At 42.3% G+C, this 12,438-nt stretch overlaps 1 protein-coding gene across 1 annotated transcript; it reads left to right on the top strand.

Moving 5' to 3' along the window:
* The first annotated feature begins 10,188 nt into the window (after positions 1-10,188).
* Positions 10,189-12,118, top strand: FANCF (Fanconi anemia complementation group F). The gene has a single exon (XM_008055200.1). It carries the CDS (start codon positions 10,189-10,191, stop codon positions 11,269-11,271), a length of 1,083 nt encoding a protein of 360 aa, XP_008053391.1. The 3' UTR covers positions 11,272-12,118.
* Positions 12,119-12,438: the final 320 nt, after the last annotated feature.

Genomic DNA, 12,438 nt, shown 5'->3' with positions numbered 1-12,438 from the left:
ACCAGAAAGGTAAAGTGAAGCCAAATATAAAAATAAAAACATATGCAGGACTTTGGACTCTATGCACTGACCATTAAGGAGAATAAGATGCTATGCAGAAGTTTGTCTTGTTGCTTTTAACATCCTTGTCTTTCCTGAGTTTGATCCCAGCTACAGAGCATGCAATGGGTCTAGAGCAATCTACACATAAGGCACACATTACACATACACATTACTGTGTGCGTCACTTTAGATGAATACTAATTCTTTTCTGTTCCAAAAGTAAACAGATTTCATTCAATCACGTAAATGAGAAAATGCAGAACAGTCTCTGATTCTCCTCTCCATTAAGAACTGTTGGTTCTTCTTCAGATTTTCAAATTTGAGCACCACCCTTTCAAGACGTCTTTTTTTTTGGAATTGGGGTCTCACACTTGTTGCCCAGGTTGGAGTAGAGTGGTAGGCTCACAGCCACCACAGCCTCAACCTGCTGGGCTGAGGTGATCCTTCCACCTCAGCCTTCCAAGTAGCTGGAACTACAGATGCATGCCACCACACCCAGGCAGATTTTTGTGATTTATTGTAGAGACAAGGTCTCTCCAAGTTGCCCAGGCTGGTCTTGAATCTCCCAGGCTCAGACAATGCTCCTGCCTCAGTCTCCCAAAGTGCTGGGATAACAGGCTGAGCCACTGTGCCTAACCAAGATGTTTTCTTAATATTTCCTCTGCCACTGCTATAGTAAGGCCATCATTTTGCTTGCCAGGACTATTGCAATATGTTTCTAGAAGACCTCTGTCTCTAGTTAGTTGCCCAGCTAAGCAACAATCATCTGCATTGCTTTATAACAGATATAATCTTATCACTCTTGTGCTCCAAAATTCTTAATAAAAGTGGAATGTCAATTGAACACAGGCTCAATCCCTGAGCAAGGAGTTCTAATATCTGGGTCCATCTACAAGTATGTCTGCCATGTCCCACGCAATAAAGTATGGTTTTCTCCTTCACTTTAGTTAATTACATTTATGAAAACAGTTCGCATTGTTCTGTCATGTATTATTTTTATCACTGTAACAATGATCACTTAGTCATAGATTGGCATTTGGGAATCACCTTATTAGACTACACAACTTTCCCTGAACACACGCTGATGGATAATCTTATGATTCACAGTTATATTAATTATAAAATGACTGAGAATTCAGGCAATGGTGTCAAAGTTCTGGCAGGGAACAAGCAGACTTTTAACAGAGATTTTGAAGATAATTTTTTTTTTTTTTTTTGAGTTGGAGTCTCACTCTGTCGCCCAGACTGGAGTGCAGTGGCCGCTCCCGGCCAGCACAGCCTCGACCTGCTGGGCTCCGCGATCCTTCCACCTCAGCCTTCCAGGTAGCCGGAATTACAGGCATGCGCTACCACGCCCGGCTGATTTTTTGATTTATTGTAGAGATGAGGTCTCACTGCCCAGGCGGGTCTCGAACCTGTGGGCTCAGGCAATCCACTCACCTCAGCCTCCCAAAGGCGCGGGATTACAGGCTGAGCCACGAGCCTGACTCTGAAGATAATTGAATAAAGCAATATTTACAGAAGTATGGGGTAGGCTTAAGATAATCAATAAGGTATGTTAGGCCACCAAGGGAGTAGCAACAGCAGGAAGCCCCTGGGGCTGTAATAAGTAATACGTGTTACCTCAAGCTCAGGGAGGCCCCATAGAACTTCTAGAGAAAAGAAACCAGAATCCTGGTATCCTAGCAGAGAGCAGAGGAAGAAAAACCCTACATCTCTCTTCTCTGGTCCTCCTGATTGCTGGCTAATGTCACTCCTTGGACAACTCAAAAGAAAGCTGGAGGGCAAGGGAACAAGGCTGAAACAGTCTGTAGAGATTAGACCACGCCTCAGCGCAGAGCAGAGGAGCATAAAAAGGAAGATATGAATAGAGTGACGTGGGAAAGACAAAGACAAACCAGCCAATTTACTTTCTCCCTGTCCTCTCAGTCCTTTTTACAGAAATTTGAGGTGGACTAATTTGAATCACAATGCTTTTTCTTCTGCCCCTTTCTTTAGATAATTGTGTTAGAATGCCTAAGATAGAGTCCTACCTTCCATCGCAGCACAAGGCAGTCAATCAAGGAGGATTTGGGAGGCATATATAAGACATTTGATGATTTCTGTTTTTGCACTTGCTTTGCAAAATAGTATGAATAGAGGTGATTTTAAATATTAAATTTATATAAAAATTTCCCAACATTTAAAACTCGAATTTTTTGAGAGAAAAAAATTAAAATTTCTTTTTGAATGCACTTTTCTCATACTGATTTTATGTTTAAAATGGTCGGTCACAATTCTGATCAAGACTTTTAAATAAAGTTCTCTTCAATTCTTGAGAATCACCATTGACTAAAAATGTCACTGATGAAACAGTAAAACTAATTTTTTTTTTTTTTTTTGAGTTGGAGTCTCACTCTGTCGCCCAGACTGGAGTGCAGTGGCCGCTCCCGGCCACCGCAGCCTCGGCCTGCTGGGCTCCAGCGATCCTTCCGCCTCAGCCTTCCGAGTAGCCGGAATTACAGGCATGCGCCACCACGCCCAGCTGATTTTTTTGATTTATTGTAGAGATGAGGTCTCGCTACCCAGGCGGGTCTCGAATCCGCGGGCTCAGGCAATTCACTCACCTCAGCCTCCCAAAGGCACGGGATTACAGGCTGAGCCACCGAGCCCGGCTAGAAAAACTATTTTTAAGTGAATATAAAATCATTCAAAATTTACTATAAATGAAATTCTATTTAAACAACATCTCCTCTTTTATTATAAAGGCAATATAATGTTAAATGTTACTACAATGTTAGAAATAAATTTTAAATCTAAGCAAAAGCTTTCATATCACATATTTCAAAGTGTTAATGAAGCTCTAATTTTTAGAATATAGGTAAATTGTTAGAGCAGTCTTTCTATTCCTAGCTGTAAGGCCACTTAAAGTCACACCCACTACAACTGAGAAAAATGTATCTCAGATTTGTGAAAACAGAGATCTGTGGCCATCATTTAAAATATGTGATCATAAGAAGACGTATCCATACTTTCTCCCTTACCATCATTCTCTGAATTCACTGGGCTCTGTTCTGTCCTTCGTGGGCATCTGGAACTCTTCCATTAACTTTCATGGCTTCTTGTCTGTGATGGGTTACAATATATACCCACTCTAGTCAATGACTAGAGGTCCAGGTGCTAGTGTTTATTTAAAGAAGTACCCCAAGATGAATGATCGGATCTCTTTTCATCTCAAAAATGACACTCACCTCCCAGACCTCACTTGCATGCCCTGAAGCCAAAGGAGATCAATATTTCAGGCATATACTTGAAACTCTTTTTGCTGTACACTGATTAGAAAGCTCAGATCCCAGAAAAATAGTTGTCTAGTTACTGTCTGCTATTAGTTCTTTGAAAATAATTCTAAAGGTAGGAAAGCTAAGCATAGTGTGTTAAATACATACATTTAATGTTTTTAAATTTGGTATGGGATTCTACAGTCTGATCAGAAACTAGTTGTGACATCATAGAATGCAAGACTAAGGCTGGGCTCGGTGGTTCAGCCTGTAATCCCAGAACTTTGGGAGGCCGAGGCGAGTAGATTGCCTGAGCCTGCAGGTTCGAGACCTACCCAGGCAACTTGGTGAGACCTCGTCTATACAGTAAATCAAAAATTGGCTGGGTGTGGTAGCATGTGCCTGTAGTTTCGGCTACTTGGAAGGCTGAGGCAGAAGGATCACCAGAGCCCAGCAGGTTGAGGCTGTGGTGACTGGGAGCGTGCCACTGCACTCCAGTCTGGGCGACAGATTGAGACTCCAACTCAAAAAAAAAAAAAAAAAAAATGCAAGACTAGAATCCTAATTGTCAGATTTCTCTTTACGTGCCTAAACTTCCCAATTAATTTTCATTCATTTAATGACTGTTTCCTTTTGTAAGGGAAACCAATGAAATGAAGAAATTGTGATTTTAGTGGAGTAAATCTCACTAATATCTATGTCTTGGGCTGTTTTCTACTGCTATAGCAGAATATGACAAACTGAATAATTTACAAAGCAAAGAGATGCATTTGGATTTTGGTTCTGGAGGCCATGAAGTCCAAGGAGAGTCTTCTTGCTACTTCAAAACATGAACAAAGGAATTACATGGTGAAAGATGGTAAGAGAGAAAATCAAATAATACTCATCATTTTTATCTGAAACCTACTCCGGGGATAACCAACCACTTTCAGGATAATGGCATTCAGGATTATGGCATTAATCTATTCGTGAGGCTCAAACCATCATGACCTAGTTATAAAGGCCCCATCCCCAATACCATTACATTGGCAAGTAAAGGTCAACAAAAGTTTTGGAGGAAACATTCAAACCATAATATATATTCCTTGTTTTCAGAAAGATAGTGTGCATTGCTACAAAAAAAAAAATGGCAAATATAAAGTTTCCATGATAAGTCTCTAAAAAATTGTGCTAGCTTGCTACTTTTTGTTGCTACAAAAGAATATAGAGAAACCTATCCATAACCCTGGCTTGAGTGATGCAATGGAGTTGGGATCAGATCTTATTGCCCATAATATTTGCCTTCAGAGTGATTGTAAAAAGGACAAAACACTTTCTTCCCATAAAGCAGATTCTAGATGAGGGAAAAATCCTCTATGCCTATCTTGCCTGAAGATGTAGAGTCCAGTTCTACTTGTTCATATGGAAAAATACTATTCCATCAAGCAGAAGGCAGAAATCAATGTGGAAGTACATGAATATTATCAGATTAAAATAAAAGAACATTCGAACAGTTTGTTTTCATTGGTCTCTCAGTTGCAGTGTCCTACAATTTCTCGCATACCTTAAAATAATTTTAAAAAATTAGACCTAACCTAGAGAATAAACTCAACTCAAATTTTCAAGTCTTAATATTCCATAGAACAAGATTTTATTAGAAATCTTTCAGAAAAAAGAGGAAATGTTGCAGCAACAAGCTGTGTCCGATAAAATTTCCCTCACCACGTCTCATAAAAATGATGAAGTGGAATTGGAGGACATGGGAAGATATATACTTCAGAGGATTGTATTATGTTAATAATAACAATAATAGCCAATGTTTATTGTGCATTTATATGTACCACACACTGTTCAAAAGGGCTTGTGTTAATTGGGTGCAATTAGCTGAAAACAACAGAAAATAAAACTGAGACTGTCAAAAAAATCAATTGGGAATATATAGAGAATTACACAATTCTAAACAGGTTTAATTTGTTCATATACTGACTCAAGGAAGAAAGCAAAATAAAAAAAGTTTTTTCGGAATTCTCTAGGACTAATTGGAAATGATTCATCCAGTCATTTTGGAACAAACTTCTGGCGTGAGGGAGTGCTATGCATTGCTAGGTGTAAGGCTAAGGTCCTAAATTAATTATTAAATCAAGAGGGGGTGAATTAACATGATTGGCTCAAAACAATAAGACCCCATAAATGAGCTGAGTTGCAGGCAGTTTCCCAAATTGCATGATGATTATGTAATGGGGGTGGGGAGGGTGGTAGAATGGATATTAAAAGATAGCCACAATATTCACTCTGGCATTTTATTTATTCTTTCATTTAATCTTTACCAGGGCACTATGAGGCAGGTTATTTGCAAAAGCCTCTTTTTCTGATCCTTAGTTGTTCATGTTGCTTAACTCCCATTGTCTGAATGACAGCTTTTTTTTTTTTTTGAGTTGGAGTCTCACTCTGTCGCCCAAGCTAGAGTGCAGTGGCACACTCACAGCCAACCCAGTGTTGACCTGCTGGGCTCCAGTGATCCTTCTGCCTCAGTCTTCCAAGTAGCCAGAAAATGCCCAGACATCTTATTTTAATAAAATCTCCTGAAATTTGGCTTTTTATTTTCTGTCCCAATTTACTGTCTCCCAAGAATTCAGGGATCATAACCAAGAGGTGGGAGATTGGCCTGGTATTCACGGTACATAGGACACACATTCATACTCTGTGTTTGACTTATGTTATTTCTCTTACCTTGATTTTCCTTTGTTTCCTTCAAACACTTTGATGTCCTAAACCAAGCATCAGTCCTGTGTAAAGTCCAGCCAGAACTCTCCTGTCAGCTTATTTCTAGTATCTTACAGCATCAATCTTAAAATTTTTTAAGCACATAAAATCTGATTTACATTATAATTGTTTTGTGTTTCTTCCCACCCCTTGGCTTAAGAATGTAGGTTTATTGAAATGCAAAATCTTGTCATAATCATCTTTCAATCCCTAGTACTTTTCTTATAGTGGGAACTTAATAAATGCTCACTAAATTTTGTTAAATTAATTGGAATGAGGAGAAACTCCAGACTCTAAGTTTCTCCTTCTTCTAAAATGGAAACCTGCATAGACATTGTGTTTATTTGGTGAAAATAGATTCATCAGAAATATGTAGGTATGTATAAATGATAATGTTCAAGGAAAAATTTAAAATGAAATCAAATCTTAAACAGATAAACAGAAAGGTATGAAGCTGAAGGAACTAATTTGCACAATTCTTGCCATATATTTTCATCCTGATCTTGAGTCTAAGTTTTTTTGGACTTTTTTCACCTCCTTGAATAGGCCTGCTTCTCTCAGCTTAGGTGCCTGAAAATAATAATAATAACAACAATAATAATAATGGTTCCTGTGGCCTTGAATATCAACACTTCTTTTCTTTTCTTTTCTTTTCTTTTTGAGTTGGAGTCTCACTCTGTTGCCCAGACTGGAGTGCAGTGGCATGCTCCCGGCCACCACAGCCTCAACCTGCTAGGCTCTGGCGATCCTTCCCCCTCAGCCTTCCAAGTAGCTGGAACTACAGACATGCGCTATCATGCCCAGCTAATTTTTTTATTTATTATAGAGACGAGGTCTTGCCAAGTTTCTCGGGCTGGTCTCCAACCTGGGGGCTCAGGCAATCCACTCACCTTGGCCTCCCAAAGTGCTGGAATTACAGGCTGAGTCACTGAGCCCAACCTCAGCACTCATTTTCAAGCTTTCAGTTGAAAAGGCAGTTTGTTGAAAAGACCTTCCTATCACCTAGGACTTGGTGACCCTACTTCATGATGTCCTCCCATCACATTTTAGGTTATTAGTTTAATGTCTGTCTTAAATAGTATATTAACTTCTTCACTAGAGCAAGAACTATATTTATTGTATTTACCACTAAATCCATAACATCTCACACTATGTGACATAGATGTTCAATATAAGAATAAATACAAATAATAAGTAAATGAATTGATGCCTACACATTTGCAAAAGGTAGGCTGCACATTTGGCTTTAGATTTCTAGTAGCCAAGAGAAAGAATTTTAAGATTGGCAATACCTTCAAAATAAAATAACTACTTCAGAACCAAATACGAGTTTGGGCTAATAGAAGTCAAAAAATAAAACTGAATTAACAGCACGAGCCATGCTGCTTTGTTTTCTAAAAGGTATGGGCATGCTTATTTTATTTTATTTTATTTTATTTTATTTTATTTTATTTTATTTTATTTATTTATTTATTTTTGAGTTAGAGTCTCACTCTGTCGCCCAGACTGGAGTGCAGTGGCTGCTGCCGGCCACCGCAGCCTGGACCTGCTGGGCTCCGGCGATCCTTCCGCCGCCGCCTTCCAAGTAGCTGGAACTACAAGTGCGCGCTACCATGCCCGGCTAGTTTTTTGATTTTATTGTAGAGATGAGGTTTTGCCAAGTTGCCCAGGCAGGTCTCAAACCCACGGGCTCAGGCAATTCACTCACCTCAGCCTTCCAAAGCGCGGGATTATAGGCTGAGCCACCCAGCGCGGCTAGGCTAGGGGATGCTTATTTTAATAAATAAAACGTGACTGTTCCCTCTTGTAAGTTTGTTTCTTTTCCTTTCTTGTTAGAAAACAAAGGAACAAGCAAAGTACCCTTTGCCTACTTCTTAGAATAGTTTTGGCTAGTGTTTTTAGAACTGGAAAGAAATTCAGCTTCAAATGAGTTATATCATCAACTTCAGTAAATTAGAAATTGTGGGTTTGTAGACAATGCATTACCTAGGAACTGGCAAATAAATATTTGTTAAATGCACCAATGAGTGAATAATCTAGATGATTTTCAAGAAAAGGGTTCTTATTCTTCTTCCTCCCTTTCCTCTTTCTGTAATTATTATTATTATTATTTTGAGTTGGAGTCTTGGCTAAGGCAATTCTTCCACCTCAACCTCTCAAGTAGCTGGAATTTTAGGATCACGTTACCACATCCCGAATCTTTTGATTTTTTTCAAAGAATTGAGATCTAACTAATTTTCCCAGGCTGGTCTCAAACTAAAGGGCTCAAGCAACTCCTCTCCTCTTGGTGTCCTAAAATGCTATGATCAAGGCACGAGGATGTGAGGACTACCTGGCTGCTACATCTGTCACCCCATTGATCTCCAGGGCTGATTACAGGCATGACAGGAGCTTCCTGTAGTCTTAAACATGTTACTGTTATATGCTCTTAAATGGCATTTTTTAAAAAGTCAATTATTTGTGTGCAATATGGGTCAGTTTAGCTATTTTGGTTTGAAAATTATGGGAAAAAAAAGAGTGCCATTTTGAAATAGAACTGTTAGCTATTTTGCAAATCTCAATAACTTATGAATCCTGAAGTTAATTTTTTTGTTTCGATTCATCTGGGCTTCAGTTCTAAAAGTGGAAGTACCATATTAAGGCCTAAAATTTGGAAGAGGGCATGGCATTAATAAATCGGAGGTTAGCATATTTTTTCCCAAATTGAATTTATCTTACAATCTCATTGAATCCATGCGCCTTAACAGCACCTAATCATGATAAAACTCAGCACAGATCTTCCTTTTAGGCAGAGCTCAGAAAACTTCCATTTAGGGATCCTTCCAAAGTGAAAAGTGAGTAACATTCAGCTGCTCACCCTTGGGACCGACAAATCAAGAGGCAGTGAACTGGTAGAAAGTTTATTTCTGAGTTCGAATCCAGGGATCCCCTGGACTTGAGGTCATCCTATGATGGTTCTGCTTACATTCCAGCATTTCAGGCTTTTACGGTTCTTTTTTTTTTGAGTTGGAGTCTCACTCTGTCTCCAAGCTGGAGTGCAGTGACACGCTCACTGCCATCCCAGTGTTGACCTGCTGGGCTCTACTGATCCTTCCGCCTCTGCCTTCAAAGTAGCCGGAATTATAGGCGCCCACAACCACGCCTGGCTAATTTTTTTATTTACTGTAGAGATGAGGTCTCGCCAAGTTGCTGGAACTGGTCTCAAACCTGCAGGCTCAGGCAATCCACTCGCCTTACCTCCCAAAGTGCTGGGATTACAGGCTGAGCCACCGCACCCAGCCTACAGTTCACTTTTATAAATCCAGAGTTGTTAGTACCTATACATTAGCCACGTGACCAGCGGAGCATTATACAGAACTTGCGTTTCAGCAACATTTATCAATAGTGACATTATTCATCTAGACTACCTGGTGCCAGGTATCAGAGGGTATCTCATAGCTTTTGTCAGTAGGGCCCGCAGAAGCCTTAAGCAAACATGCCACAGACCAAAGGGAGTTTACAAGGTCGAGGACATCATGCATCATGCAAAATTTATACAAATCACAAAACTTATGATTACACTGATACAAAAGTTATACAAGTCATAAGGCTTACGATTACATGGATAGTATATTATTCAAACTTATAACCACTCAGAAAAGGGGAGTAAATGGGGATTTGCATTTTTCAGTTGATGGACATAGTCTCCAGGGAAGTCAAGGATCCCCTGAAGCTACTTACTGGGAATGCATGGGCAACAAGGGGACTCTCATGACATGCTCAGGATTGCATTGCTGGAGCACCTGAACCCTTGCTACGCCCTTCCCTAGGGGCTATGACAATATGGATGGGCATTAGCGGGTCTCTGCATCAAAAGGAAGCAGAGACAGTCATAACCGGCCTCCCCTGGCAGGCGTCTCGGAGAATCACTCCAGGACGCCCAGCACTCAGAAGCTTCTCACTCCTGGGGCGGAAGTTAACCGGTCAGGACTTTTCTCTAGTTCAAGTTTCCCGGAGTCGAAGAACCCGGATCGAGCCTCTGTGAGATCGACAGGCACCCCGGCCAATAGCATTGCAGAGGGGCGTGTCCTTTCACGGACGCCCCAATCGGCACGCAGAGAGTAGCTGTCGCCAAGGTGAAAGCGGAAGTAAGGCCTCGGCGCGCGCCATGGAGCCGCTGGTCCAGCACCTGGAGCGCTTCTCCGAGGTGCTGGCGGTCGCCGGCACGACGCACGTGAGCACCTGGGGCCCCACCGCCGTGCGCAGGGCCCTGCAGTGGGCTCGCTACCTGCGCCACGTCCACCGGCGCTTTGGTAGCCACGGCCGCATCCGCACGGCTTTGGAGCGGCGGCTGCACCCCCCGTGGAGGCGGGAGGGCGACGCCGGGCCCGGTCCGGCCCCGGGCTTCGCGAGCTTCCAGGCCCTCGGGCACTGTGACGTCCTGCTGTCGCTGCGCCTGCTGGGGAACCGGGCGCTCGGGGACGCCGCGCGCCGCCACCTGCTGCAGCAGCTCTTCCCGGGCCCGGGCGGCCAGGAGGCCGAGGAGGAGACGCTGCAAGACCGCCTGGCCCGCCTGGGCCGCCGGCGGTGCGCCGTCCACCTGCTGCGCTCCTGCGGCCACGGAGAGGACCGGGGTGTGCACGAGGACGCCCTGGTGAGGACCCTGGCGGAGGTGCTGCTGCAGCGTCTGCAGGAGGCGGGCAGGGACGACGCGGAGGCGCCCGGCAGGTGGCTCAGCGGCCTGTGGGAGCGCCTGCCCCGGGACGGCTTCCTGAAGGTGGTGGCCGCGGCGGCGCTGTTGCTGCCGCCCCCGGCCCCCCGGCCCCAGGAAGAAGAGCCGGCACCGGGCGGCCCCCTGGCTCCTGGAGAGGGGAGGCACGAGCTGGTGCGTTGGCTTCTGGGCAGGTCGGAGGTCATGGCTGCCTTTGGCCGCGACCTCCCCGTAGAGCTTTTAACTTCGGTGGCGAGCCGCCACCCAGAGCTGTGTCGAGCCTACCTAGATCTGCTGACCGACTGGGGTGGACGTCTGCACTATGACCTGCAGACAGGCGTGTGGGTGGGAGCTGAGTCCCAAGACGTGCCCTGGGAGGAGTTGTACCACAGGTTTCACAGCCTCTGCCGGGCCCCTCCCCCTCTGAAAGATGAAGTTCTGACTGTTCTGGAGTCCCATAAGGCGCAGGATGGAGATTTCGAAGTCCCCGGCCTCAGCGTCTGGACCGACCTGTGGTTAGCTCTTCGGAGCGGTGCGTGATACTTCGTGGAGGAAAAGACAAGTTTTAGGTCTCAGCACAGGCCCCATTTCACTATGGGCAAAGCTCTGTTATTAATTAATGACTTGACTGTATAGTTTTCCACATGAAAGCTTCAGTGCGCTCACCAAATCTCCTATACTGTAATGTGTCCAAAGTATGATAAGTTTTAAGTGGCTTATTACACAATTGTAAATATGCAAAATCACTGGCTCGTAGTGCCATGGATTTTCTGGAAAGAGGAGGTTATTGAAAGTACTGTACTTTAAAGCCATGACATTAGCAATAGTTTGCTTTCTAAGAATGCCGAAAATATATGTATTTTTCAAAGAAAAAGGAACTTTAAAGTACGGAGATGCCTTGTTTCTATCAGCATGGTTTATTTTTCTAGTTTTTTTTTTTTTCCTTAATAGTGAGGAGTTTTCTTTAACCAACTTGTGGGAGTGTCAGAAATGTTGGTTTGAAAAGCTAACTGGCCTATTTCAATTTTAAGCCCTGAACTTTGACCTTCTTAACTTACTGTTCAAACCAATTAGCCAGCCTCAAATGCATTGAAATTGTAATTCAGAAAGTGTGTTTCTCATTTCTGCAAATTGCTACCCCGAGAATGGATGACCATGCAGTATGTTTATTTAAAGCATTGATTCACAGAGAAATGTTTAACACATGGTAAATACAAATATATGCCTTTGGATGTTAATTTAACATTTGATGGTAAAAGAATCAAAACAAACTTCTTAATTAGATGACCCAGGTTTTTGTGCCTCCTATGCCATTAACAAAGTTAATAAATCACAACCATGGTGCTACTGTTGCCTTTTATGTTAAATAAAGTGTTAGAAACTAAAACAGTTACACTTCCTTATTTTTCCCTTGGTGACTGCCTTATGGAGCCAGTTTAGATTATTTGTTTTGTGTGTGAACCTAATCGTGTTAATCTACCTGAGTATTACACAACTGGCAGAATGATTCCCAATAACCAAACTTAAGAGCATTTTAAAAAAAATTTTATTAGGAGAATATAATTTTCCAGCAATCAGCATATTTTTATCACATCTGGGTTAGCCAGTAGGAAATTTTTGTTTTGGAAGAAGTTGATATTTAGAAAGTTACTTTTTTAATTTCAGAATGGAATTAGAGCAGAGTTGTATAATTTTGTAGAAATTTTC

The sequence above is a fragment of the Carlito syrichta genome, unplaced genomic scaffold, assembly GCF_000164805.1.
Source record: "Carlito syrichta isolate Samal-C Ts95f unplaced genomic scaffold, Tarsius_syrichta-2.0.1 Scaffold301773, whole genome shotgun sequence".
Lineage (NCBI taxonomy): Eukaryota > Metazoa > Chordata > Mammalia > Primates > Tarsiidae > Carlito > Carlito syrichta.
The sequence above is the reverse complement of the archived record's forward strand: the minus strand, read 5'-3'. Positions and strand labels throughout refer to the sequence as shown.